Consider the following 27367-nt stretch of genomic DNA (forward strand, 5'->3'; position numbering starts at 1 on the left):
TGCCCCAGGCGTCAGCAGAGCCCTTCAAGGGGCTACAGGTACAAGTTGAGGCAGGAGCTGGTTATTGCCTGCAGCCTTCGCTGGGCTTGGTCTGCAGCTCTCAGGGCCAGAGCTCCTGGGAACTGCACCAGCCCCTTTCCCTGGGCTGCCTCAGCACCCAGCAGCTCTGGCACCACACATGGGCTGCTCCATTGCCACTGCCAGCATCCCAGCACCTCCAACACTCGAGCACTGCCGGCTGACGTGGGGACCCTACTCAGGCAGGTGTGGAAGCATGGGGGGAGGCTGCAGACAGATGGGGGGGAGCTGCCCCTCTGCTCTGCCCCCTTGCAACCGGCCTCTGGGCTGTGCTGGGACAGGGACAGGGCAAGAGGGGGACAGATAAAGCTAAGCTGCAACGAGTGGGGCTGCCGAGGACCCAGGGGTGCTGCAGCATGCCAGCTGAGCGTGGGACCCAGCCCAGACCTCAAAATGTCTGGTTTGCACAGCACCGTGGCTGCTCAAAGGCCCAGGGCACAGAGTCCCAGGTGCCTGATGCAAAGAGGTGCAAGACCAGTGCTGGAGTACAGGCTTTATTTAAACCAGCACTGAGACCCCCCTGCAGCTATGCCAGCGTTGGGGGTGCTCGCATCCTTTGTGGAGGCCTGTGCTGCTGTCCTGTCCATACACACCAACAGTCTTAATATGATACAGAGTATACAGGTAATTACAAAAGGGGGCTGTGTCCACCCCAGCATCCATAGGCTGAGCCAGCTTGACCATGCTCTGCCCTGCTTGAACCCACCTTTTGCATCTGACATGGCCTTTAACACCGAGGGATTGGTTTTGCTCATCCTGGGTCCTGTGCTGCTACTGCCGGGGCGCACCCACGAGTTGAAATGCTGCAGGTTAATGATTGCTGGGGCTAAAGATGTGAGTGAGCGGGTGGTTGCGCTGGCCCTGGCTGCACTGGCCCATCCGGGCTGGGAGGACCAAAAACCCCAAGGACAGAGATGCTTGGTCAGAAGCAAAGGGGGGGTGTTATGGCAAGCTCCTGGGCTGGATGCTCCTGTGCAGCTCAGCTTGGGCAAAAGGCACCTCTCTGCCATGTGCCTGGGTGTGGTTGTTTGGGCTGGTGACTACTCCAGCTTCGTGTCCCTGCTCTTTGACCTTCCCTGAAAGCGAGTGCTGGCATCGCTCCAGGTTTCTAATTAGTCAGAACTGAAACTCCTTCACTCCTTCCCAGCAGCTGATGGGAACATGCCTCGTACCTGCAGGCTGTCCCCTGGGACTTTGCCCTGGGGGTGCCAGCCCTGCACCCGCACTCACCATGCTCCAACTTGGGGTCCCCCAGCACCCACAGCCTGGCTGGCCAGGTCTGCCCCTGCCAGATGTGGAGTCAGACTTGCAGAGGTTCATCTTGCCACGGGGACACTTTGTCTTGCAGTTGCAAATGTGACCCTGGTGCCCCTCTTGCAGCAGGGAGCCCGTTTGATGCTACCTGCTCCACTTGCTCAGGTGGGAGCCAGGGAGGTGACGTGCCACCAGAGCTGGGACATCCCGCCTCGTGCATATCTCTTGTGGGCCCTCGGAGACCCTTCCTGGCTCGTGGACTTCCTCCTGGCTGGACCCTGTATGGCACCAAGCACCCCCCGTGCCCTCCTCTGGCTCATCCCTCGCTGCAGGGGACAACGCACGCAGGGAAGGACCCTGTGCGAGAGCCCCCCGGCCATTTGGCTCTTGTCCGGTTGGAATAGCTGCTGCCCCAGGGCCACGCAGGAGAGTCAATGGGCAGGAGCAGCGGGAAGGTGGGAGGTGGACGTGGCTGGTCACAGGTCGAGCCGGAAAGCCCCGAAGTAGCTGGCTGCTGCATCGTTGTAGTCAATGGCCAAGGAGGAGACAGAGACGAAGAGCTCATCGCCGGCCTTCAGCTCAAACAGTCCCCCCTGGTAGAGAGCGTGGAGCCCGTAGTCTGCTTCAGGCGCCCAGCACTTGGTGCCGACTCCTTTGAGCAGGAGGATGGGCTGGCTGTAGGAGGTCTTCCAGTTGATGCACTGCACGAGCTGGGGGACGGAGACTCGGGCGCTGGCCCCGTCGCTGGGGTAGCGGAAATAGATCTGGGAGTAGACGTAGTACTTGCCCGCCTGGTTGACGCGCAGCCGGCCATCCCGGTAGGTGATGTTCTGCAGGTGCGCGTGGATGGTGCTGTCTTCCCAGCGGGCGATGGCGTGGCGGCAGGACTGGGAGAGGTTCCCAAAGCGCTTGGAGTTCCCTGGGGAGGAGGAAGGGTCACCAAGGGGAGTGAGATGCTCTGGGGAGCACCCGTCAGGGTCAGGAGAAAGGGAGGGGGTGGCTCTAACTCTCTCCCACAGCCATCCAGCTTGGAGGGGTGGAGAAGGTGGTCTTGGACGGGACAAGAGGAACATCTCCCCATCTGCCACCAAATGCTTCCTGCCATTCTTGTCCCCTGCCCTTTGTGTGAGATCTTTCCCCTGTTCCCACCTCAGAAACCCACTGGTGTGCAGCAGGGCTCCCCAACTCACCATCCTGAGCGAGGCTCTGTGGGCGAAGAGTGAGATGTGCCGAGGGTTTTCCAGCTGTTTTGGGAGGAACCTGCCCCTCGGAGGTGTTGAAGTAGCTCCGTCGGGCCTCTGTGAGGAAAGGGACACACAGCTGTAGAGGACAAAGCGCAGGGGGACCCCCAGTCCCATGCTGGCAGAGCAGGTCCTTACTGAACAAGCAGAGTGAGTGGGGCAGGGAAATGCCCCACTGACCAGTTGACAAGAGAGGTTATTTGGGGATGAAAATGTCTAGTCAATCATTATCTAGTATTTCTGTGCTGTCCCCTGTGGCCCTGGTTCCCCAGACTCCAGACAGACATAGATGGCTGTCCCACCAACCCGCTCCCTGGGGACATATGCCCTTCACCTGCCCAGTGGGACAGTCCTTGCTCTCCCCTCTCCTGCCTCAGCTCGCAGCACTGTGGCCGGCAGAGTTTGCCCTGGGAGCGACTGAACTCCCCCCAGCCTCGCTGGCAACTCCAGCCACACGCCGAGCCCTGTGCACGTGGACCACGGGTCCATCTGTCCAGCTGCAACCTGGCCCCAGCAAAGAGGTCGTCGATGCTTTGCAGCACCGGTGCTGGGCCAGGAGGGACTCACCCTTCACTGCGCTCCTGCGGACAACGTTCTCCGTCACCTGGACCATCAGAGAAGAGAAACAGTCCCACAGTTAAAGGTGAAGCAGGTGTTCCCCATGCCCCAGCTCCTCTCCTTTCTTTCAAGCCTTCATGACTTTGTCTTTCATGCTGTGGCTCTGAGCTCCACCAGCAGCTTGCTGCAGAGGACCTGGCATCCAGCCCCACTCCTCCGCCCCCCTCCTAAACCATCCTTGCACTTGCCCTCTGCCACCCCTCTGGTGAGGCTGATGGGGAAACTGAGGCAGGGAGGCAGACAGGAGCTCCCCCATCGGTTGTCCCATCCTGCCCCTGTCCCCAAAACTGGTGGGTCTGGGCTCACCGTGGCCACGTAGGCTTTGATGGTGTTGGCCAGCTTGAGGCAGGACTGGTTGCTGATCAGCTCCTCCAGGCTGGAGCCCTCCTGCTGCTGATTGATAACTTGCAGGCACCGCAGCTCCTCTGCACTCCCCGGCGCCTGGGCTTTGAGCTGCAACAGAAACACCCGGACGTCTCTGCGTCAAACCGGGCAGACTTGGCTGAAGGGAGGAGCAGGGATGCCCGGCGAGGTGTGTGCACGGCCACATCGTGGGGTGGGCAGTAACCCTTAGCTGCCCCAATCCCAGAGCTGGTGGTGGGACAGGGCAGTCCCACCAGGATGCAAGCACCCACTGTGTTTCCTGGGCTGGGAAGAAGTTGGGTGGCAGGAGGCTGGGTGGATCCAAAGTTCTGTCAGAAATCTGGTTTTGTGAATTGGACAGGTTAAATCTCATCTTGTCCTCCTATGATCCCGGGTGGAAGCGAGTCTTGCTCATCCCTAGCTCTTCAGGAAACACGACAGCCCCTTTCATTGAGTTCCAGCGCCGACTGTGAGGAGGAAGCGAGACTCGAGGACTCTCGCAAGCTGCAGAGCACCAGGTAAAGGGAAGGAACTCAGACATCCTATTCTCCATCTCTTTCACCTCTTCCTCTCCTGCCCTGGGGGAATGAGGCTTCTCAGGCAGTAAAACCCAGCCTTAGCTTTGAACTAGATGTTCACAGCTCCCAGGGAAGTGGTTGCCCTGCAAGGTTTGGCTCTGTACGGCGCCCAGAGGGAAGAGCTGCAGCTGCAGGCTGGACGTGCCCAGGCAGCCTGGGCTTTCCCGCTGCTGAGCTGAGCTGGGGTTGCAAAACAAGCTCTCACGCAGCTCTGCCCTTCCAGCTGCAGAGCCGTGCTGGCTGGAGACGGGACCCCAAGCACTCGCAGCGCTGCGTCAGCCGAGGCCGATCTCAGACACTTTCTAGCCTGTGCTGGCTTGTGGTTTGGGCTGGGAAGCCTTCCCTCCACGTGACGTGGGCTGCTGCACGGCAAGCTGCCCCTTCCCAGGCTGTCCCGGGCCTGACCCAGCTCAGCTTGGGCTGTGGCGTCGCAGTGGGGGACAGGCACAGCTGGCTACAGGGTCTCACCTAGACCGTGCTGCTGTCTAGGGCATGGAGAAACTGAGGCACAGAGGAGACAGCTGCCCTGAAATCAGTGAGCCAGGAGCTGGGAATGAACACTGGCACCTTGGTTATCCTACCTTTATCACCTGGGTGATTCCCAGATCCCAGGACAGAACCCAAGAGTCCTCGGGCTTGGCCACATCGCCCCCAGGGGCTTGGCCACCTCCAGCACCCTGCACTTCCCCCACGGCCCGGCTTGCTCTGAGCCCCCACCAGACTCCTGCCTGCCCACCTCCCTCAGCGCAGTTTTGGGTACTTGCTCAGGATGCGCTTATGTCTGGGATCAACACAGCCTCTCGTATCAGCAGAAAGACCACATGAGGTCAGATAAAAAGGGTTGGGAGGAGATTTTTCTTTGCACTATTGGGCCAACCATCTGTCCCTGCCAGCGGCTGGCAGATGGGCTGCAGTGGCGAGCTCGGAGGGACTGATGCGGTGGCTGGGGAAAGGCGAGCGCAGCCCTAGTTGTGTCTTCCCCAAGCTGGGTTTAGCCAGGCGGGCTGCAGTCTTGCAAAGACCTGCTTGCCAGAGTGGGTGGATGCATGGTGCCTGCCAAGGCAGTAAATCCACAAGCGACAGAGCTGTTCACATGAAATTCCCCAACATGAGCTCGGGCAGGGCCAGCATGTGCACCTCCTCCGTGCGTCCAGGAGCACTAATTAGGGCACGTGCCTGCCTACCTGGGGTCAGCCTTCCTCTGACCAGTCCCAGTAAGGTGGTGGCACATTCTCAGCAGTGGCATAGGGACTGCAACCATGTGCTTCATCCCTCTGGGTCCTAACAACTGCCTGGCACCGACTAGTCTCACTAATTGCCTTGATTAAAGCTTGCTGTGACAGGCTGCATGTACCGCCAGCACCCCTCTCCTCGCAGGGTAACCCCTCTGCCTGACTTCTTCGTCTCCCCTCCTGGGGACCTTGTGCTGGGTGGGGTGTTTAAATTAAGGAAAAAAGGGGAAAGTTTTGTAAAAGTGGAGGCACAGGGAGTCCCCTGCGTAAGGGGGTGAGGGCAGGCAGGCTGTGCCGAGCTCTGACTATCCCCAGCACAGGTCCCATGCAGGGATCCAGTGACTAGCCTCTGCAATTAGCCCAAAGAGGTCAATTTAAGTGGCTTTCTCTTCCCTTCAGCCCTTCCCTGTGGCTCTGTCTGCCCCCATTCCCCTCTTCTCTCCAGTGCCTTTCATGTAAATCCCTCACAGCGGGTGCCACATGGAATCCAGGGATGAAAACAAAGCCCAAAATGAGGGCTGGAGTCTGCTCCAAAGGATGCTCCACAGGGCACCAGACGGCTCCTTCTGCATCCATGGGCAGGGCTTTTTCCTTTTTTCCCTGCCTCTGTTGTGGTTTTGTGCAAGGCTTGGCACTGCAAGACCCTTTTCTTGATGGCTGATGGGTACCAGCCATGGAGCTGCCTGGCAGGCCTGAATTTCCCTCTCCCCACAGCAAAGATCTCTCCTCTTCAGTGTTTTTCCCTCCTTCACCCACCTCTGCTGCTCAGGGGTTGCTGTGGACATGATTCAGCTGCTAGAGGAGAGTCTGTTGGGAGGATCTGGCCTGTCACATCCTAGTTTGGGAACAGTTTGGCATGGTTATTTGGTGTGCAAGCACCGAAGAGCTGATGGTATGGGGGGGGGTTTCCCAGCCAGACCACTTCCAGCATCTCACAAAGGGGATGAGGAGGATCCGGCTGTTGTGGAGTGGGAGACAGGGGGCAAATGGGGGGGTTGCAGGGGAGGGGGAAGTAGGATCCAGGGGTGAATGAATGGGGCCTGGAGCCTCGGGCAGCTCCCCCCCATCCCCGCCTGGAGCTGCAGACTCTGACGGACCCCAGGGCAGGGCCCCCCTGCCCAGCGTGGACCCTCAGCTCCGGAGGGAGCCCAGGACAAAGGCTCCTTCTCTCCACATCTGGACCGGCGGCTCTGGGCGGAGCTGGGCGCAGCGTCCACCCCCCACCCCACATCTGGACCCGCGGCTCCCAGGGGAGCCGGGGGCAGCGTCCACCCACCCCCACCCACGCCTCCACATCTGGATCCGCGGCAACGGGCGGAGCTCGGGGCAGCGCCCCCCCTCCGTCCCCCGCCTCCGCATCTGGATCCGCGGCGGGGCAGCGCCGGCACCGGGCAGAGTCGCGGAGGGGGGAGCGGGCAGGGCCCTCCCCGTCGCCGTCGGCTCTCCCGGGGGTGCAGCACCCCCGCCGGTGCCGGGGAGGGGGGTGTGGGGGGGTGCGGGGTGCGCAGGACAAAGCCCCCGCCGGCGGGCTCACCTTGGAGATGGCCATGGTGAAGTAGACGAAGAGGCCGGTGGTGGAGGCGATCTGCAGGGCGAGGATGGCCATAACGGCCACGCTGCCCCAGAGCGGCCCGCACCGCCGCCGCCGCCGCCGCGCCCCCCGCGCCCCGTCGGGGCCGGGGCCGGGCCCGGGGCCGTCGGCCAGCATACGGGCCTCCGAGCCGCCGCTGTCGGAGCGCAGGTACTGCCCGGCGCTGGGCTGGTGCGGGGCCATCGCCCGGCCCGCCCCGGCTGCCGCTGCCCCGCGCCCGCCGCGCTCCGACGGGGCCGCGGCGGCGGCGGGAGGGACGGGCCGAGGGGTGGGGCCGAGGGGCGGGGCATGGGGGCGGGGCCTCCCCGCAACCGCCTCCCGCCGCGGGGAGCGGGGACCGAGGCGGGGGCCACGGGGACCGAGGGGGTTGGGGACAAGGCTCGGCCTCAGGTGCCCCGCCGGCAGCGGGAGACAGGCGGTGGGAGCACGGGAACAGGGTCCCCGAAGTGACACCTCGCGCCGCCGGCACAGGGCAGCGTGAGCGCTGGTGGGGTGGCCCCACGGGGTTGGGGACACCCAGCTCCCAGCAGCCAGACACCCCGCACCCCGCCTCAATCCTGCCTGGGCTGAGAACACAAGGTCTTAGGGCTGGGGGTGATGTAGATGATGGGGCCTGGGGGGGCACTGGGCCAGCAGGTCTGGCCAGGGCTCAGCTGGCCACCCCAAGAAGCTCAGACAGGTAAAAGTTTGCAGAAAGGGGGTCCGTTGCTGCTGGGCCTTGCCCGGAGGGGCAACGTGCCCACTGCCCAGCAGTGAGAGCCCACCCTGGGCTAGGAGGCTGGGAGCAGGGCAGGCTGTCCCCTGTGCACGCTGGCCTTTGGCCACTGAGCCCCAGCGCGCTGTCCTGCGGGTGGGTAGAGTTCCCAGTCGCTCTGAAGTACAAACGTTGGGTTGTTTGGAAAGCAAACAGAAAGGCTGGAGAAATGGCTGTTACGCTGACGGCTGCAATAGCCACTCCGTGGTCAGGTGAGTCTGTGGCTTTTAGTGCTTTTACCTCTGAAATGAAAGTGCGATGTCGATAAAACACACAGGCACTTCGGTGCTCTCAGAACCGCTCCCTCCTCTCCAAGGGTGGGGTGTGGGAAACGTGGGCTGGCCTCAGCCCAAACCCACAGACGGCTCTGGCAGCCCCAAGCGGTTTAAGGGGGCAATTTAGGATTGATGGCAAAATAGGGACCAGACTGTGAGAATCTGGGCCCAGGTGAGACCCATGATGGAGGTAGCTGCCCTGTGGCCCACCCTGTCCACAGGACTTGAGGCCCTGTAGCCATCCTTAGGCTGAGACACAGGCCAGTGCCACAGCCACAGTTATTCACAGGGACGTGCCACAGAGACGTGGCCATGAAGCCAGAGCTGCTCAGAGTCGACCAGAGCTAACCTCCCTGTTTGCCACGGGGATCCCCAGCTAGTGCTGCTCTCCCTCAGTGAGAGCTGTGAACCAAAGCCCTGCCAGGCTGAGCTTTGATCCTCAAGGAACTTAAGACTGTCTGTGATATTTCAGCAATAACATCAGTTCAGGTTTTGGTCCTTAAGCCTGAACTTTCTGGGCTGGGTCTTGCAGAGGATGTGTCGTCTAAGGACCCCCCAACTTGGGGAGTGGGGACACCTGGTAGGAAGAGGTAGCTCACAAGTGGCTCACTTCTCCAGCCCTCTCATACAATGAAGGGCATTTATTTTTTTCCCTTTAAAAAAGGAACTTGTCCCGCTTCATATCCTGCCTGCCAGGAACAGCACTGTCTCTTCCACTGAATCCTCTTGCCTCCCTCTAACTTTGTGCAGCCCGGTTTCCTGCAGGGAGCCCCAGCCGACACAGGGGATGCAGGAGAAGGGGGCTATTCACAGATACCACCTAATTAAAAAGGAAGGAGCAGGTCCAATTTCTCTTTTTAATGATTTGTGGGGCTGGGGGAAAGCAGCAACTCCCTCTCAGGTCCCTAATTGCCTCGGGGTTGGGTGGGGGGACAGGAATTGTCCTTTCTCTTAGCTGCCAACGCAGGAGCTTGAAGAAAATCCTCTGAAGCATCTTTCCACTTCTACTTTTCTGCTTGTGCTCTCTTGTCCCACCTTACCCACAGTGTCATTACCCCCACAGGACTGCCCACCCTCCCGTGGATTACAAGGAGGATGGTGAGGCAGTGTGAGGCTGTTAGAGGTTCCCCCCCCAGGAGATGGAGAAGATGGCCCTTGTTGGAGGACGTTTGGGGCTGAGAGCAGGTCCCCCTGCCCATCCCCAAATGCAGCCACCACTCGGGGTGCGAGGAGGTGAGAGGGTGGCCCTGTTGTCTGAGCTGGTCATGCATGGGGCAGAGAATGGAAAAGGCTCAAGCAGGTCCTGCCTTTTCTTCTGCCTGATTTAGAGCAATCCTGCCTGCAAAGCAGTGTTGTCCCCATGCACTGGGAGTGACCCCTGGTCCCTCTTCTTTCTCCTTTCCTGGTCACCCCAGGCTCAATCTGGTTGTGGCAGCAGCCACTCTTGGTATCCCATGGGTGTCCCTGGCCTCTGCTGGTGGCTGTTCCTGGCAGTGGGTGTTGTCTCTGCAGCGGCTGACACCCATCATGCAGGTGCTGAACGCTGGCACGGGGCTGCTGAGCACCCAGAGCGAGCAGCTGGAGGTTGAAGGTGGCTTTTGAGTAATAAGAGTTGTCCAGAAAGGGCCGGCAGTGCTGCAGCAGTGATGCGGGGGAGTCCTTGCCCAGCCTCACACCCTGCCCTCCCTGCCCCACGTTTCTCCTGGAGCAGACACTTGTTTTGGAGGTGATGGCTGCCTGGATGACATCAGTATCGGCTCTCTCCTTGCTCCTCAGGCTGACATTTGTGCATGTGTCCTTCCTCCAGACCCTTGCTCTCTGGACCCATCACTGCAGCCTGGCTGGGTTGGCATCGCACATACCCCAGGGGCAGTTTTGAGTGGGTCTCCTCCACAAGCCCCCCTCCACACATGCTTGCTTTGCCATGAGGTGAGCATGGGGACACTTAATCTCAGCACTGTGGTATCCCCAAGCCCAATTTTATCCTTAGGCGTGCACAAATGTGTACCAGTCCCTGCAGCACCGGCCAGGCATGTCAGGCTCCTCCAGGAGCAGGCAGAGGAGCTGTGTGACTGGCTATCATGACCTCCCAAACACAGGAAAGTGGATAACTAGTCACCTTATCTGCTTTTATTGCTTTTGTAAAAGATTTCACCAAGCCTTGAATAATGCAAGCTCCATACAAATGTCTTTAGATCAGTGATGTAATCACTTTCTCGCTGCATGAGTGTCTCCAGTGGACTGTGATGTGCAAAGGGAGAGGATGGGGGAGAATGTGTGTGGAGGAGGTTGGTGGTTTCCTTGCCATGTCTGGGTAGTAATAAGTTTTTTCCTCTTACTCTTTTAGCAGAAAGGCAGCACTGGTTCTGTCTGGGGGCTGCGTCTCCCCCTGCTCACCATCTCCTGTTGACCTGCACTAGAGCCTGGTCAGAGCAAAGCTGCAGGAGCAGGGCGAAGGAGGTGGGACCCACTGCAGATAAGAAATGTGAAGTGGGATGCTGAAGGGCTGAGGACTGATTTATTACCAGCAGTCCTGGCCAGAGCCTTTCAGCTTGGACTGCTTGTTGATCTTAGTACCCGCTCTCATCTCTACCATCCTTTGCTGTCCTCCACTCTTTCTGTGGGAAGGTGCTGCTGATCTCCTGGTGACTTGTCTTTCAGGGATCTGCATGGGAAAAACGCTGCCCCTTCCACCTCTGTGCTGTGTCAGTCACACAGGATGCTCCTGAGACAAGGGGATCTTCTAGCCAAAACCATCTGCCAAGTCCATGAGCGGCTTTTTCCCCTCTCTGCCTGCCTCGGTGCATGACCCAGAGCCTGTGAGAGGCCTCTGCTCAGCACTAGTGTCGGCGCAATCCCTGCCCTGGCAAGTAGCTGTTGTCTCAGGTGAGATGCCTCCATTGCAGTTGGGGAAGGGCACTGAGCTAGTAGAGAGATGACTATTCATTTTTTAAAAATCCAGTGAAAAATGAACTATCCTGGTCTTCTCATTTAAAAAGGCTCAGGTCCTTCAGAGCCAGGTGGAGGGGGAAGAGCTAAAAAAGGCGCATCTGTGGCACGAACTGCTTGCAGAACCTTGCTCTGGTCCCAGGCAGCAATTCTGCCTGCTTCTGGTGTTGGAGGGCTGCATGCAGTGGGGGCTCACAGGGACCCCCGATGCCAGGGGCAGTGTTTGCCAGTCAGAGCAGCCAGCCAGGCTGGGCGGGAAAGGGGCAGAGATGGCCAAGCTTCTGCTCCTGCTTTTGGTGGGGGTGAACTTGAAGAGCCAAATGGATTTGCAATGTGGGGTGTGGATGTATGTGCAGAAGCAACCTGGGTACCACTCATCCATGTGCTGAGATCCTGGGCCATGTGCTGCTCCGTTGGATGGGGCAAGGGTGCCCATGGCTCTGCTGATGAGCAGAGGGAAGCCTGGAGCTGCAAGAACTTGGTAATTTGGGACTGCTCTCCATGTCTTGGAGAGAGGAGGTTTGCAGAGCAGTCAAGCCTGTGAGTGAGGGCAGGACCAGAGCTGGAACTATGCAAAGAAAATTGGGTGGGAGCCAGATAAAAAAATGACTCCTGATATTGGCTGAGGAGTTGTTTTTCACTTTTAATGTTTCCTGGTCTGTGCACTAGGAGAGCCAGGTCAGCTGAGCTTGGAAGTTTGTTTCCTCAGCACTCAGTGGTGCAGAGCAAGTGCAGGAGAGCAGGAGAGGTGTTTTGCTGGGGTCTTGCCAATGTTGTCAGCAAGGTGCTGGGGTGGGGGAAACCAGGCAGAGAGTACCTGCATGGGGGTGTGATTTGTGTGTCTGGGATTTTCCAGTCTGTCCCTTGGATTTGCTTCAGCTTTGCTTCAGGCAGGATGGTTGAATGTGCCATTTAGTCATGTTACATTCCCATGTTTTACGGGGGTGATAGTGTGTGCAGGATCTATTGGGTTAGCCTAGACTGGATCCTCTCTTAGGCTGGGTTAGCGACAGGGCATTCCTTCCTGGTTTGCATCTTCGGGAGCAGAGCTCCAGTGCTCGGTCTTGGCTTCCTGAGACTGTTTCTTTAAGGCAAGCCACAGCCTGGTGTCGTTTGCTCCAGCAGCTGATGATTTCTAACATGTGTTGGCTACATGATCTTCAGCCAGGAAACAGCAGCCCCCCGGGAGGTGAAATCATTGCGTGCAGCTCAGGAACGCCTTTGCTAACCTCCCTGGTATGCTCTCTCAAACATTTGTCTTTCGATTTGATCAATTCTGGTGCTGAGATTTTTTCTGGGGGAAAAACCTCTTCCCCATCACACTGTACTTCCAAGGCTCAATGGGAAGGTCAGTGCTTCCAGCTGAGGCACTGGATCAGCTCAGCTTCCTGACCAGGTCTGCCCTGACCACATGGAGAACCCACTGGGACCTCTGTGCAGGACTCAGTTCTGCCCTTGCCATGGGGTGGCATGGCCTTGCCACCCCCTCTCCTGCGGTGGCAGAGACCAACCCTACTCCCTTGGCCGGCTCTGATCTATGCCCAGCAAAGCCAGGGCACTTCACCTCATCCATGGGGCAGCGCAACATTGCACCTTGTAGCTGTCGCAAAAACCTGGGAAACAGGGGATGCCAATGATGTGCCTTGGCCTCCTGCCCCTCTGTGCCTCAGTTTCCCCTGACCAGCATAGGCTCTCAGAAGGCCTCGCTTCCTGCGTGGTCTCCCAAGCACTTGAGATGACTGGCAGGAAGATGTCCAGGCTGGACAATGTCCTTGTTCATCCTGGAGAATGCTGCAAATGCTCTGCTGCAGTGAAGTGCCCTGACTGACTGTGTTTGGTCAGAGGGAGGAAAGGCTGGTTTGGAAACAGCCGAGAGATGAGAAAAGACTTAAATAGCAGGAGGGCTCCCAGAGCCCTTATTATGTAGAAAGACGGGAGATGGGAGGGCCAGCTCACCCTCTCAGGGTGATACCACATTTCCTGGGTGATGCTTTGACCCGTGGGTGGAGAACAGGGAGCTGGTGCCAGCACACTGTGAATTCTGGCCACTGACACAGTGCTGTGGTGTACATTTGGCTGTGAAGTGGGTCAAGCTCTACAGTCAGTGTGTGATGGGACCTCTCCTCACCCACCTGTACGGTGCTTTGGAGTATCCATCTGCAGTGGCAGCACTGGGTCCTCATCACCATCAGCCAGCACCTCTGAGGGAGACGCCAATGGAGGGTCTTGGGGAAGAGTCTTTGAAAAACTGAACTGGAGAGGAATGTATGGGGACCAGAATGGAGGCATGGGATGGAGCAGGGTGGGCACACTTCTTGTTGGCTGGGGTGCTTCTACAAGGCCACCCCAGAGGGGACACTCCTGGGAGACATAGTGATCAAGTGGCTTGGTGCAGCATGGCTGAGTACTGGCCTTGGTGCAGGTCTTACTGAGGTGATTTTCCAGCTGGGGCTGTGCCAGGTCATCAGTGCCTCTCCCTGCCTGTGGAAACCAAAGTGTGTCATTGGGATTCGTTTGGGAATGAGAGGGATGTTGGGAGGCCCAGAGTGCAAAGGGTTGGATGCCAACAGCAAAATGCCCAGTGTTGGGACGCTGCTCCCACCTCCTGCAGGCAGTTTTAAGCTTTTTAAGAGTCAGTGTTATCCCTTGCTACATGTTTCTGAGCAGAAAGTCACCATCTCTGCAACAGGCATGGGCAGAAACTCCCTGCAGATGGCTGTGGCAGCCCTGCTGCTGCCTGGAGCAAAGAAGGATGATTAAAGCCAGATCGTTTATGTCCTCCCCCCTACAGAATACCAGTGATTTTACAGCGCATTTAACTTGTGGGGATGTGGAGGCACCTATCTGCTGCGGGATGGTCTGCTGGGAGGTACACTTGGTCCTCCAAAGAGCCATCAAGTAGCTGGGCTGCTGCAGAGGGTGGTGGGCTGGGAGAAGGGTCTGCTGGGTCTGAGGGAGCAGTGGGGGAGGAGGACACATTGGGGTTTTTCCTCTGGCAAGGTGGCTGTTGTCTCATGATGGGCAGGCCAGGGAGACATGGCCCATGGGCAGGATGCAGGCACCTGCATTGCTGGAGGTCAGAGGGGGTCACGGAGGATGTTGTGGAGGTGCCAGTCTGGGTGAGAGACCAACGTGGTGGCCACTTTTGGAAGAAATAAAGCCTCAATTCAGAATGAAAGAACTGAAGTATTTCAGCCCAGGGCTTGTGGTGCCCCTTCGCCCTCCCTGGGGGGACCTTGAGGTGAGGAGTGTGGGGGCACATGGCGCTGGTCCGTCCTGCTGTGGGGTCCACCCTGGCAGTCTGGCTTGGGGGCAAGGATGTGCCAGCAGGACAAGGATAGGGCGACCCAAGCAGACATGACTCATCACCCAGACAGCATGACTCAGCACCCCAGAAGCGCTGTCTGACAAAGTCTAAGTGCTGATGCCACAGTAACTGGTGCTGCAGTAACTGGGCGACCAGTTTCTCCCTGGGTTCAGCAGTTCCAATCTGCCTGATACCACCATTGAACCAGCAGAAAATCACCCCCAACAACCCTGAAAGTTTACATGATGGGAGGGATCTGTGTCCTTGAGAGACTCAGAGAAGCTCTTCTTTCTCAGCTGCATCCAAAATATCCCTCCAGAAGGGAAGCCCCAGTAATGGGATGAGCAGGACGATGCAAGCCTGGCTCAGGGGTGGTCCTGGAGTGTCTGCAAGCGTGAGCACCCCCCATCTCCGGGGGTCCAGCAGAGCCTGCTGGTTTGGGTCAGGCCCTGCCAATGCTCTCAGTAAGACTTGTGGAAGAGTTGTTTGAGGCTTTATGACCAGTCTTACCTGTCTCACCCCTTCTGCCCTTCCTCCCACATGACACAAGCACATGGTTTGGCCCAATTCCTTGCCTCAGTTTCGCCACAGCGCCGTGCCATATACAGCATCCTTTTCTGCCATATGGTAGTGTACAAACCATGGTCCCAGCAATCTATTTAAATTGAGACTTTGATTTTTCAGCCTTGTCCTTTCCCCTAAACTCACCTGGGTCAGCCTCAAGCTGCTCAGTTTGAGCCTGTCCCTCGGCCAGACCTGTGCAGAGACCTTCAGCGTGACCTCCAAGAGCTCCCAAGACCCTGCCCTCCTGTACATGCAGACACAGACACACTGATGTGGACAGACGCAGTGTGCTCTCGCTCTGTGAGGTGCAGAGACCCTCTGCTTTGTTCCCAGGAATTTGGAGAACGGTGCAAGGCATGCGGAGGCTGGGGGGGGGACCGGTTTCAGCAAAGCCGTGGTTGGAGCTGACTCAGAGCTTCCCACCACAGGTTTCCTGCTGGCTCAGGGCTTTTTCATGCCTTCCTCCCTCCCCCTCCCAGAACTATCCAGCTCCTTGTGAGGATGCTGAGATACATTTACTACCCGCAGAGCTGCAAGAGGCCCCTTCCCCTTGTTGAGGCAGCTCACGGGGCCAGCATGTGCTCACCGCCTGGTTCTGTCTTAGTAGAAACACTCTTTCTGGGTGAACTTTGCTCATTCTAGGTTGATGTATGCCTAGCTTTGGCTACGCAGTGCTGAGGAGCAGCAGGTTTCGGCCCCTCCACTTGCTCTCAGTCCTCAGTGAAGCTAAAGCAGCCTCCAGCCCCACATGTTGACAGGTTGAGGCTGGAGGGGTTGGTGGTCACCCTGAATGAGACAGGACATGTTGGCTTGGATGGGCACAAGCTGGCCCTCGCTGACCAGAAGTTCCCACTCCCAGAAGCTGTGATGGAGAGCTGCTGTGATTGTGGCCTCCTACGAACCAGCAGGATCTGGGCTGGTTTGGCTCCATTTCTTCTCTCACACAGAATGGCTCACCCCAAAGGAAGATATCTCTGTCCTAGAGCTGCTCCTGCAACCCCTGAGCTGGTCAGCTGGGACAAGATGCTTGGCTGCTCTTGGGGTGCAGAGGGTAAAAGGCAGCTCTGGATTGTTTTGACTCATCGCCTGGGTTTTGCAACCTCCTGGCAAAGCAGAGCATAAAAAAAAATAAAAGGAAAAAGAGGAAAAAGGACAGCCAGATCCCAGCCCAGCTGGGGTCCGGATGCATCAGCCGTCTATGTTGGCCAGCTGTGACTCCTGTCCCCCACCTCCGCAGCCCCGCTTTCCTAGTTGTCCTTCAAGGAAGCTCCCTCTGATCCTGCTCTCACAGTTGGGGACAGCCCAGCCGAAGGCATTTGGCAGCCCCTCCGTGTCCTGACACCTTCCGCTGCTGCCCATGGCATCCTACCACACAGGATTACACCCATGCATGCCTCTGCACAAAAGAAAGGTGTCTCATGGAGCAGGGAAGGATGGATATAAAGGTTCCTGTTTCGAGGCTCTGCATCTATGGCATTAGCCAAACGTGGTGGCAAGCCGTGTGCTAGGAGGGGGTACATGGGTGGTGACCAAAATGCCCTCAGTCCCTTTTATTTCAGAGATATAGGCCTGAGAAAGGCTGTTTCTGTGATGCTCGGCGAGCAGCCTGGTTTCCATGGAGTGAGAAAAGGAGACAGAAATCCTGGCTGCTTTCACCCTCCTGCTGCCTGGGGGCTCTGGGCTGGGCCAGGCTACACCAAACCTTTTTCTCAGGGACTGGCTCATTTTCAGCTTCCAAGCTTCAAGATCTCTACAACCAGACCTCCCAAAAGTTGTGCACTGAGCAGCTTTGTCCTCTCTGCCTGGTTTGGAGCTGTGGACTGGCTGGGGACACATGATGCTGTGAACGACGGGATGCCCCTGCAGCGGTGCCTGGGAGGGCTCCTTGGCAGGCACAAGGCAGCTCCCTGATGCTGGCTTCCCTCCTGCCTGACTTCCTTTGCTCCCTGCTGCTTCATTCGTGAGACAAATTGACTCCTCGAGGGATGAAAAGCAAATTATGTGGAAGAAGCTGAGAACTTCTGGGTAGAGCTGCTTGATCCTATGGGAAATGCCTGCCAACACCTTGGCCTGCAAGCCAGCTTTGTGCTGCTTTGTCCAGACAGCTTCTCCTCTGAACCTCCAAGTCCTGTGTCCTGCTCTGCATCCTGGAGGCTCTGCACCTCTTCCATCACCTCCCTGGGCTGGGGGCCTCCCTGCAGAGCTCAGGCTTAGCAGGGCAGTGCCGGCAGCCTGGTGCCACCTCGGCGAGGGCTGGGAGAAAGGGGAGAGCTGCTTTCTACTGCAGCCTTTGGTGCATAGAGTCCACTGCTGTTGCCTGTGTGAGCCCCCCACACCCTGGGCCTGGGTCTGCTGCTGGAAAAGACCAGGGACATTTTCTTGATGTTCTTTAGCTGCCCAGGTATGGCTGGAGATGTCTCCTCCTTGCACAAGCACTGGGGCGAAGGATGTAGTGCTGGGAGACAAGGGATACCCCGGGGATGCAGGGGAGGCACAGTGCCCTGACAGCCCCCATGGTGTGATGCCCCAGGGAGGCAAGATAGAGGGGAAGCTGTGCCAGGGCCTGGGTGGGAGCATGGCAGAAGGTCTCGGTTGCCTTGGCATTTTTTCTTCCTTTCCCATCAGGGCCCTGGCCAGTCTTTCCTGGGGTCTCCACTAACACCTTGCCCATGGGTCCAGGAGCCCACTTAAGCTCCGCCTTGGGCCTTCAGACCCTACCTGAACTCTGTTCTAGGTGTGCCTGCCTCCAGGCTCCACCACAGTCATGCCCCTGCCTGGGCACAGATCTTGCTGATCCAAATCTTGACCTGCAGAATAACTTCATGGCCTGACCTTGGACTTGCCTTTCACCATCAACGTGATGAATGATCTGAACTTGTGGTTGAATCTAGACAGCATCTCTAGGTCTGCCCTGCTCACCCTGCTTGGAGGACAGTAGGAGAGGGCCGTGGCTCGTGATGCCCTTGCCCCGCTGGCCATGGGATCTCTGCTGGTGCCTGGCCCTGCCGAGGGAGCAGCCAGCCCTCACTGTGGCCTGAGGTCAGAGGGGCTGTTTCCATCTAGGCAGCACAGAGACAGGGACTCTGCGTAGGACCTAACCTCCTTCTAACTGCTCCAGAAGTCCCTTGTAAGGGCCAGGACCAACTAGAAAGCCTGTAAAAAGGGCTGGAATGCTGCTGCCTGCTTTGCTGGTGGAAGTCTGTTAGCTTGGCAGCAGAAGGATGAATGGTGGGGGGAAGACTGGGGCCAGCCCCATAAAGCCACACACTTGCAAGCTTCCTTAGGAGGGATGTAGAGCCCTAATGCTTGCTGACCCAGCATCACAAGGTGGGACTGCTCTCTCCCAAGACATGCACACCCTGGCCAGGAGCATCCCCAGGCTCCAGTGGAGGATGAAGGGCCACTTTCTGCCTGCAGCTCCTTCTCGCTCCCTCATCCCAACTCTTCCGCTCACTTCTGCTGACAGCCGATCTTCTCGCTCCCTCTAGTGGGACGGTTCCGAGGCCTCCCTGCCTCCGCACACACATGTCCGCGTTTCTCCTCTTGCGTCTTGACGTTTTCCTGGAGATCTTCCTCTGGCCACGCTGGGTCCGGTCCCTGGTCTGGCCACCCCTCTCCTCCCCGCCGCCCCACTCCACTCACTGTTCCAGTGTGCAGGCTGGTACCCCTGGAGGGAGCAGGACATCCTCCAAGAGGTTTTCTACCATTTGGGTTTTATTATTTTAGTGGTCTACAGGGTTTTCTTCCAGTACTTAAAGGGGCTACAGGAAAGCTGGAGAGGGACTCTATCAGGGAGTGTAGGGATAGGATGAGGGGTAATGGTTTTAAACTGAAAGAGGGTAGATTTAGATTAGATATTGGAAGAAGTTCTTTACTGTGAGGGTGTCAAGGCACTGGCACAGGTTGCCCAGAGAAGCTGTGGCTGCCCCCTCCCTGGCAGTGTTCAAGGCCAGGTTGGACGGGGCTTTGAGCAACCTGGTCTGGTGGAAGGTGTCCCTGCCCATGGTGGGAGGGGGGTGGAACTAGGTGGTCTTTAAGGTCCCTTCCAACCCAAACCATTCTGTGATTCATTCTATGATTCATTCTATGATTCAGTGATTCAAGGTTAAAGAAGCCAGAGGCCTGTCTGTTCTACACACCCCTGACTGATATATATATATACTTTTTTAGGTGAAGTTTGCAGCATTGCTATACTTAGAGGGACTAACAGTGCCTTTCTAGCCACTTTGGATGTGGTCTCAGCACACACCCCACTATCTTCCTTTGCTTCACCAGCCACAGGTTCTCCAGACTGGGCTTGTTCAGGCTGGGGGTGTAAGTGGGGTGCCTGTGTTGGAAGGTCCCCCAGACAAGCACCAGCACCCCATACCGACACTCCCGAAGGCATCAGGAGGGGACCGAGGGGACCCAGCCATGGCGGGTGTTGAGCTCATTGCGTTTCTGAAGTTGCGTGGGGCTGGGAGTAGATGCCACAGTGGTGTCTGAACCTGCCTTCAACAGGAAACACTTCTGCACGGGGGGAGTGTTTTCAAACCAGTTTGGCTTGGCTTAGTTTTTTTTAATCTCTCCCTCTCTCTCCAGGGTTGGCTTCCGCAGACAGCAGGCCACTGGGCCACGCAAAGCACCGTGTAGGGTTTTGCTGCGGCAAAACAGCCGTGGTTGTGCCAACACCCTTCACTGCCCACCCTGTTAAGGTGATGGAAACAACGTGGAGAGGAGAAAAAAATCCCCACCCACCTCGTGCTTTATGTGATAAACTGTATGCAGGAGCAGCGGGAATTGCTGCCGTCTCCCCTGCGCAGGCAGAGCCGTTTCTCAGCCTTGGTACTGCCCTCTCGCACAGCCTTGCCTCAAGCTGGAAGGCTGCTCTGGCAAATGATTTAAACCCCATTCTTTGGTGCTGTCGTGGGCTCCTTCGCCTGCTCCCCCAGTCCTACAAAGGACCCACAGAGCCAGGGAGTATGTCGATGCCATTCCCCCAGTGCCCTTTTTGACCTGGCATTTGGGGGTGTTTTTTGCACTGTGGTAAATAGAGTGGGTACCCAGGAAGTATTTGGGGTTTTTTCCTGCATGTTGAGTTTGGCTGCCCTGGGAAGGAGAGGAGAGGAGGAGAGGAAGTGGGGAGAGGAGGAGGAGAGGAGGAGGAGAGGAGGAGGAGAGGAGAGGAGAGGAGAGGAGAGGAGAGGAGAGGAGAGGAGAGGAGAGGAGAGGAGAGGAGAGGAGAGGAGAGGAGAGGAGAGGAGAGGAGGAGAGGTGGAGGAGAGGAAGAGGAGCAGAGAAGGGGAGAAGATGGGAGGGAGAGGAGGAGGAGGAGCGGAGGAGGAGCAGAGAGGAAGAGGAGGAGGGGAGGAAGCGGGGCCGGGCCGGGACCCTGCAGCCAAACCCGCGGCCGCCCTGCCCTGGCCCTTCCCGTCCCCAGACTCGCTCCCCAGGCCAAGGTCACCCCGCTCAGCGACAGGGGCCAAACCCGGGGGGGGCGGGCGGTGCTGGGGGGGAGCCGCTCCCGTTACCCCCCCGCCCTTCCCGCCAGCCCCGCCCCGCCGGGAGCGTCCCGGTGCCTCGTGGCGGAGCCGCCGCCGCTCCGGCCCCGCAGATGTTGCCCGTCTTCCTCCTCCTCCTCCTTCTCCTCCTCCTCCTCGCCTGCCCCGGCAGCTCGGCAGCCGGCCTGGGAATCACAGGCAAGTCTCTGCCACCGTGGGGGTGTGGGGGTGGGGGATAATCCGCCCCCCGCCTCCCGCGTGGGTGCTCGGTCCCGCTCCAGGGGTGCCCGTGGATCCAGCTCCGCGCGGATTTTGGGGTATTTGGGTGACTTGGGAAGAGTTGCGAGTGGCAGCGGGGCAGCGCCTCCCCGGGCGTTTTTCCTGACTCCTCTTTTAAGAAGCCAAGGCAAGTCCCAGACTTGGGCTCTCCTTAAGCCTGTTTTTTTCCCAGCCAGAAGATTTTCAAGGAAGATTGGGAAGGGGCTTGCGGGCTTTCAGCTCTTAGCGCGTTTTCTTGGCAGTGATGGGATGGGAAAGTGCCTGGGCGCGGTTAGCTCAGTCGCCGGTGGGTTTGTGCCGCTGGGAGAGTGGGAGGGAGGAAAAGGGCTCCCCGAGCGGGAGCTGGGAGCCGTTGGCTGGTCCCCAGGTACGGGCTGCTGAAGCTGTGCAGATATCCGAGCTGACTGTTAAGGCAAAAACCTGCGTTTTTGGGGCAGGAGATACGAAGGCAACTTGCACACAACTGTCAGGACCTGCTTTTCCACGTCACCGCTTGAAGTCAGAAATAAATAAGTGTCCAGAGCCAGTGTTTGCAGAGCGGCTGAGCTGGGGAGGGTTTCTGCAGCCACTTCCCAAGCAGAGAAAGTTGAATCTCAGTAGCTGTAGAGTAATATCAGATTTCTTTTTCAGCCCGCACGCTTTCTCCATGCTATTCTGCTGACCTCAGGCCGGCATCGGAGAGACTTGTCTCGGCTGTGGGCTGCACTGTGCTTCTGACAATACCGCCACTAAAGGCCAGCAAAGCTGTCGCCTGGGAATACGAAACTGGCCCGGGGGAAGGTGTCATTGTCAATTATGCTCCTGACAGACCCACCAACACGTCTCGCCCCTACGAGAATCGCACAAGGTTCAATGAAACGGATTTCTCACTGCAGATCGTGCTGCAGCGGGAAGACGATGGGCGGTACCGGTTCAGGTCCGAGTCAGAGGCCACAGACTGGTTCCAGCTGCGCGTTGTTGGTGAGTGGTGAGATGATAGCAAACCCTCCGCCGCAGCCGGAGAGCTTGAATTGCTGCGGAGGGAGGTGCTCCAGGTTTGAATGCTGACCGTCGCTCCGTCTCTCGCAGAACCGCTGTCCGAGCCAGAAATCGTGGGCAATTCATCAGTGAAGGCAGGAGGCAACACCAAACTGGTTTGCAATGTCCTGGAAGGGAAGGCCGACTTGTACTGGTGGAAGAAAAATGGGGAGCTGCTGCTGGGAAGCGACCACATCCAGTTTGTGGACAACACCACCCTATGCATTGTTAAAGCATCAATGAATGACAGCGGCTACTACGCTTGCGTGGTCCGCAACGAAGTCAGCCAGAATGAAACTTCCTTCCTGCTCCACGTCCAGAGTAAGTGGGGATTTCTTCCTGATGACTGGGAAAAGAAACAGGGGAAATGGCCCAAAAAATCTTCTCGCCTGGTCCTTCTGTGTCCTTGTGCCGAGTGTAACTGCCCGGTGGCAGGTTTTTGCTTGAAGGGTGTGGGTAGGGGGTTAAGTTCAGTCTGGCTGCAGAGACTGTGGATCCTCTCCTTTGCAGATGCTGCGAACGTGGTGTTGCCCATGATCCTGGCGTGTGTTATTGTTGGCTCGCTCGCAGGTGAGTCTTTACCGTGGCTTTTTGGCTGGCTGCTGTATCGCTGGTGGGTGCTACGGCAAGTGCTGCGTGTGAGAAGGGATGGGGTGAGAGGTCTGTGCTGGCTGATGTGGCACATCCTTGCTGGGACCTGGGTTTCCCACCCAGGCATCCCATGGGCCGGGGCTGGGGCTTTGTTCCTGCTGTTGTTTCAAGCAGGGCATCTCCAGTCCAAGGGGGCAATGTTGTCCTCCGTCACCTTCCTTTGCCTCCCTGGTCCCAGACAGAGAGTGTCTGCTCATGTCTGCTCTGTGTGTCCAGAGCAGACATGAGATTATACTTTACTTTCCTTATCTGGGTCAACTCCCTCCCCCCCCCCGCCCCCAAGTCCCATGGGCACTGGGGGATGTTGCACATCCCTTCTAGGGGTAAGAGAACTGAGCCCCTCGTGCCGCAGTCTGCTGCAGTTTTCTGCCCACAGAAGGGAAGGGTGCTGCCTTACTCAGTGGTCTTCCTTTTCCTCCTTTTTTGGAGCTGGAGAACACTTTTTCCAGCCCATCTCCAGTCTATGGCAAAGTGAGGATTTTAATTCTCAGATTGCAAACTGCAAACTTGGAGGGGAAAAAGTAAAAAGAAACGCCCAAGTCCAGATCTGAGAACAGGATCTGCCAGTTTAAAATAGAAGCGGGAGGTTCTCCCTAGGTGATTTATATCTGTGTTTTGCTATTGCACAAAGTTTTCAGGTTTTTCCTGTGAAAAGCCTCCAGGCGCTGGGTAGGTGCTGGAAAAGCTCATCGCTGTGCTCCTGCTCTCATCGTCCCTGTGACACTCCCCTTGTACCTGCTCGCACATGGCCACAGCCAGTGGCTGGCTCTGCTCTCTGGCCATCAGCTGGGCTGAGGCATCCGCTGCCTGTGGGGCAGTGTGGAGATGGGCAGGTGTGGTTTCCTCTGGACCCCATATACCCACCTGGCTCGAGGCTTCCTGGCTGAGTGTTGCCATGCTTTGTCCAAGCACCATCTCCAGGGCGTTTCATGGAGATGATGACTGGTTTGTCCCCAGGTGTCTTCGTCTGGTGCAGGACAAGGGACCGCCCGTGTCACAACGGCTGTAGGTAAGAAGCCTTCAGCCTCTCTCCTGGGGGTGGCCCTGCTCCTCCAGCCATAGCTACAAGCCAAAATTTATCGTTGGCTTGGAACTAAGCTGTTCAAGTGGAGGGGCTCGGGGTCCTTTGCCAGCCTCTCCTTGCAGATTTAAGAGGCAGCCCAGGACTTGCTCTTCCCACTCCAGGTGCTCAAAGGATTTGCTGTCCCTGCTCTTTAGTCCCCACTGGGATTTGCTCTGGAAATATCCTTGTTTCCCCCACCCAGAGTGTGATAGCGCTGGTTATCTCCAGCAAAGCAGGCGCTGGGGAGTGTGCAGGCTCAGTGGCAGCGGGGAACCTCGGAGTTCCTGCTGGCCCGTCATCCATTTGCTCCATCACCTGTTCTCCCTCTGCACTGGCTTTTTAATTCCCATTACACATTTTCTGAAGCCATGTGTACTGGGGTAGTAAAGTGCTCATCCTGTCCCAATTCCTCCCATTGCACAAGCAGTCAAAAACTCATGCTGTGTTTTTTGGGAGAGCAGAAGCTTGCCTGGAGGGGAAACACTCAGCTTTTCCAAAGCATGTCTGTGGCTCAGATGGGGCCAAACTCTGGTTTCCAGTAATGCTTTCCAGGTTGGCATAAGCCAAGTTGCAGCCTCTGGGGTGCAGCAAATGCAGAGGATGTGCAGACCCACTCTGAAACATACTCCTTAACGGGTGGTTTTTTTTAATTCTCCAAAGGGCTCCAGAGGTTTCTGGGAATTGAGTGATTCTCGAAATCTTCTCAGAGCTTGCTCACTCTGTGTGACCACAGAGAACTCAAGCTGTTAACTGAAGCTTCTTGGAGGATGAGGACAAGGATGTGATCTCCTAAAGATAGGAAACCCCATCCCATGTTGTAGCCAGTTGAAAATAAGTGTTGTCTTGTGCAGCCAGGTCCCAGATAACTCCTCCCAGAGATAAGTTGGCTGAGGTAGCTCCTGAAATTTGGAGTAGAGCACAAGTCCAGACCTTCTTAGCACTGCCACCGCTAGCATGTGACACCCTGCAGCTGCCTGAGGCCTCCGAGGGGGTCTAAGTGGGTGGCAGATGGAGGATCCACACCCAGGAGATGGCTTAGATGGAGACCTCTTTTCTCCTTGCAGGTAGAAAGCTTGAGTAGCTGCGGCCTTGCTGCCTTCCCAGATGGTGGTGGTGGTGGATACTGCCTGGGGAGCACCGGACGTCTGATGCTGTCCCAACCTCTTCTGGGCTCACCTCTGAATTGCTCAAGCTGCTGAACCCCACAAATATTTTTTTGTAAAACACTGGCTTGGACTATTTCTATGTTGTCCTGCTCTTCCCCAGGGCCCTTGCACATCCCTGTGGGGGAGGTGGGCATGGCCACGCCTAGTGGCCCCACTGCTGCTGTGCTCCAGACCTCCTTACCTCTCCTGGCTTTCTCCAGAGACGGTGCGGGGTCAGTGCTTGCAGATGGACTGACGGCTCTGGAAAGAGCTGCCATCCCCGCTGGTGGCTGCTGGGGGGTGCTGCAGTGCCAGCCCCTGCCTCCCCAGGGCTTGAGCTCCTCACCGTGGCCTCTGGGTGTGCTGCTGTGCCTGGGCCTTGCCAGGGCAGCTCAGGGGCTGAGACCGTGGGCATTCTACTCAGTTGGGTCCTCAGAAGGAGGAAGAAGGGCAGGATTTTGCTGTTGTGTGCACTGGGGAGTCCAGGAGATGAGTGGAGTCAGTAGAAGGTGGCAGGGAATGTAGGAGCAGTAAAGTAGTTTTGTTTTAGAAAGGAAACCCCAAAGGAGTCCTGGCTGTGTTAGAACGGTGACACAGCCTGGCATGGGAGATGTAGGGATGCTCCTGAGCCCGATCCTCTGTCCTCCAGCCTTGGGCTCTGGTGGGATCTGGGGACATCCCCTCCTCTTCCGAGCACTAGCCACCTGGTTGTACATGTGCCGATGCAAGCTTGTCCTTCCCTTTTGCCGCTCCTGCAGGTGATGGTAGACTTGGACTGGTTTGATATGGCCAGGGCAGCCCTAATTCCAGGCCCTAGTCCTGTCGTCTCCCTTCCCCATGCTGCTTCTACAAAGCTCTTCTGGGCTTTGCTTGTGAAGGGGTCATTATTCCTTCTTACAGCTGAAATTACTTAGCCTGGTGGCACAACTGGCATCTTCACCCTGGAGAAAACTGGATGCTCCCCCAGGAGTGCTGGACCTCACAAAGTGCCTTGCTGATCATTAGATGGGGGCATTTGTACCCATCTTTCATTCTGATGGGGACAACCCCAGGTCCAGCACCCTGTCTGAGCTGGTCCCCAACACCGCTGCGAGGGCAGGTGTTTCGGGTACCCTGGTCTAGGTACTGGGTAGTCACTTCTTTCCGAGAGCAGCTGGTGTCTTGGGGACCTCCGCTTGCTCTGAGCCATGGTCACCACATGGTGAGCAGTATGGGTGGATGTTTCTGTTGCTTGGGTCTTGCCTGTAGACCTGCTTCTGCAGCAAAGGGCTTTCTTGGCCAGGGGAGCAGTGGAGTTACTGGAGAATAGAAGTGCATCCAGGAGAGGCTCAAATCATATCCCATGGCGTGAGCAGTTGCTGAGCTGTCCTATGCCTCTGCTCTGGCAGACAGTGCAGCACGGCTCTGTCCTGGGGAGGTAACTGGGATATAAAGGGGCTGGTAGCCAAGGGCCATCTCTCAGCCTGGGATTTCATGTTGCAGTTAAAGCATTAAAGGAAACCGAGCAGTTTGGGTGGAGTAGACTAGATTTCAACCTCGGTTTTAAGCTGCATTGCAGGTTCCCTGTTGCACTTGCAGGTGTAAAACGAATGAAGCCACGTTTTACAAAAAATACTTTTCTAAACTTTTCGGAGAGCTGTCTGTAAACCATTTTGGAGACCTTGTGTTGTTTTAATATGTGTTGCTACTAATAAAATTGCGTGAGTTATCCCAGTTGATATTGTTGTGGTCTTCAAGGGTGGGAAATAACTCCTCAGGAGTATCTAAAGCCTGTGGTTGTGGAGGGATGTGCTCCCCACTGACAGACTCTGTGCAGGCTTCAGGCTTCGGTGGTGGGTTGCAGCTGGTGGCAGACCTTGGAGATGCTGGATTTATCCCTGATGTCCAGCTCTGTGGAAAGAGCCACTGTGCTCAGGGAGGTCATCTGCTACTGCTGCGGAGGCCCTGCATCCCTGTCTCCTCCTCGCCTGGGCAGCCCAACTCCTCCTGCAGCAGCTGCAGCTTGGAGGACAGAGCTGGGATTAAAACCAACATAACAACCTTGCTCCAAAACCGGGTGAGGGTATTTTTAACCTGTGTCAGTTCCCTGAGTCATTGGGACTTGGCAAGCAGCCGTCCTGGCACGGCCCGTAGTCCCAGGGGTGGCTGGACTTGTGAGAAGATGCCACCCAAGTGATACGGGGTCAGAGATGCCGCTGGGCTTCACACTGTGGATGCTTTTCAGGGGAGGTTTTAGCTTTGAGGTTTATCTGGTGGCCTTTGTATGGAGGTTTATCCATAGCAGCTGTGTTTGTAGTCAGAAAAGCCTCCTCTAGGCTGTAGGAAATACCTTTGTGCAGTGCAACAGCTAATTCTGGTGGGGAAAAATAGCCTTTGGGAAAGATAGAAAGTGTTTAAATGTGCCCTGAGAAAATAGGTCCCTGTGCTTGTATATTGGAACATGACAGATGCTCTGGGATATACCTGTGGAAGACATGTTGCCAGCATCCATGTCCTCTGTGTCCTCCTGCTTGTGCCTTCATGTCCTTCCTCCCTCGTCTGTCTTTGCCCTCCCTGGGAAGCCTTGGCAGCTTAATGCACCCTACACCTAATTAGCAAAGCTGTTAGCAAAAGACTGTGAAATTCAAGCATTTTGCTGTAGCAAGGTAGACAAAATCTGGCCAAGCACCTGTCCCAAGCAGCAGAAGCATTTTGGCATGCTCAAGTTTGCCAAACAAACAAATCACTATTGGTAAAGCAAGTATATATTTCAAGTTACAACAAAATTACTCTCAGAAAAGCAAGTATATGTATATATTTCAAGCTAATATAGAAATTACCACTACTAAAGCAGCAAGTATCTGTGTATCTGCATATCTACATATCAATATTAGAAGTATGTATATCTATGTTTAATTTCTTATATGAATATGTATTATTTGAAATGTT

General features: G+C 56.8%; 2 protein-coding genes across 3 annotated transcripts; one reads left to right on the plus strand and one right to left on the minus strand.

Moving 5' to 3' along the window:
* Nucleotides 1-556: 556 nt before the first annotated feature.
* On the minus strand, nucleotides 557-7169 carry LOC141949324 (tumor necrosis factor ligand superfamily member 10-like). Its single transcript, XM_074882786.1, has 5 exons — nucleotides 6899-7169; nucleotides 3498-3644; nucleotides 3141-3177; nucleotides 2523-2630; nucleotides 557-2251 (listed from the first exon to the last, which is right to left on the minus strand). Exons 1-5 carry the CDS (start codon nucleotides 7136-7138, stop codon nucleotides 1809-1811), a joined length of 975 nt encoding a protein of 324 aa, XP_074738887.1. The 5' UTR covers nucleotides 7139-7169; the 3' UTR covers nucleotides 557-1808.
* Nucleotides 7170-20203: 13034 nt separating this feature from the next.
* Nucleotides 20204-26152, plus strand: LOC141949422 (transmembrane and immunoglobulin domain-containing protein 1-like). 2 transcript variants are annotated; one of them, XM_074882996.1, is made up of 6 exons: nucleotides 20205-20482; nucleotides 21194-21523; nucleotides 21632-21901; nucleotides 22091-22150; nucleotides 23189-23240; nucleotides 24359-26152. In XM_074882996.1, the coding sequence occupies exons 1-6, from the start codon at nucleotides 20398-20400 to the stop codon at nucleotides 24360-24362; spliced, it is 801 nt and encodes a 266-aa protein (XP_074739097.1). In that variant the 5' UTR covers nucleotides 20205-20397; the 3' UTR covers nucleotides 24363-26152. The 2 variants fall into 2 exon arrangements, with proteins under 2 accessions (XP_074739099.1, XP_074739097.1); XM_074882998.1 differs by lacking the exon at nucleotides 23189-23240 and having other exon boundaries at nucleotides 20204-20482.
* Nucleotides 26153-27367: the final 1215 nt, after the last annotated feature.

Source organism: Strix uralensis, chromosome 13, assembly GCF_047716275.1.
Source record: "Strix uralensis isolate ZFMK-TIS-50842 chromosome 13, bStrUra1, whole genome shotgun sequence".
Taxonomy (NCBI): domain Eukaryota; kingdom Metazoa; phylum Chordata; class Aves; order Strigiformes; family Strigidae; genus Strix; species Strix uralensis.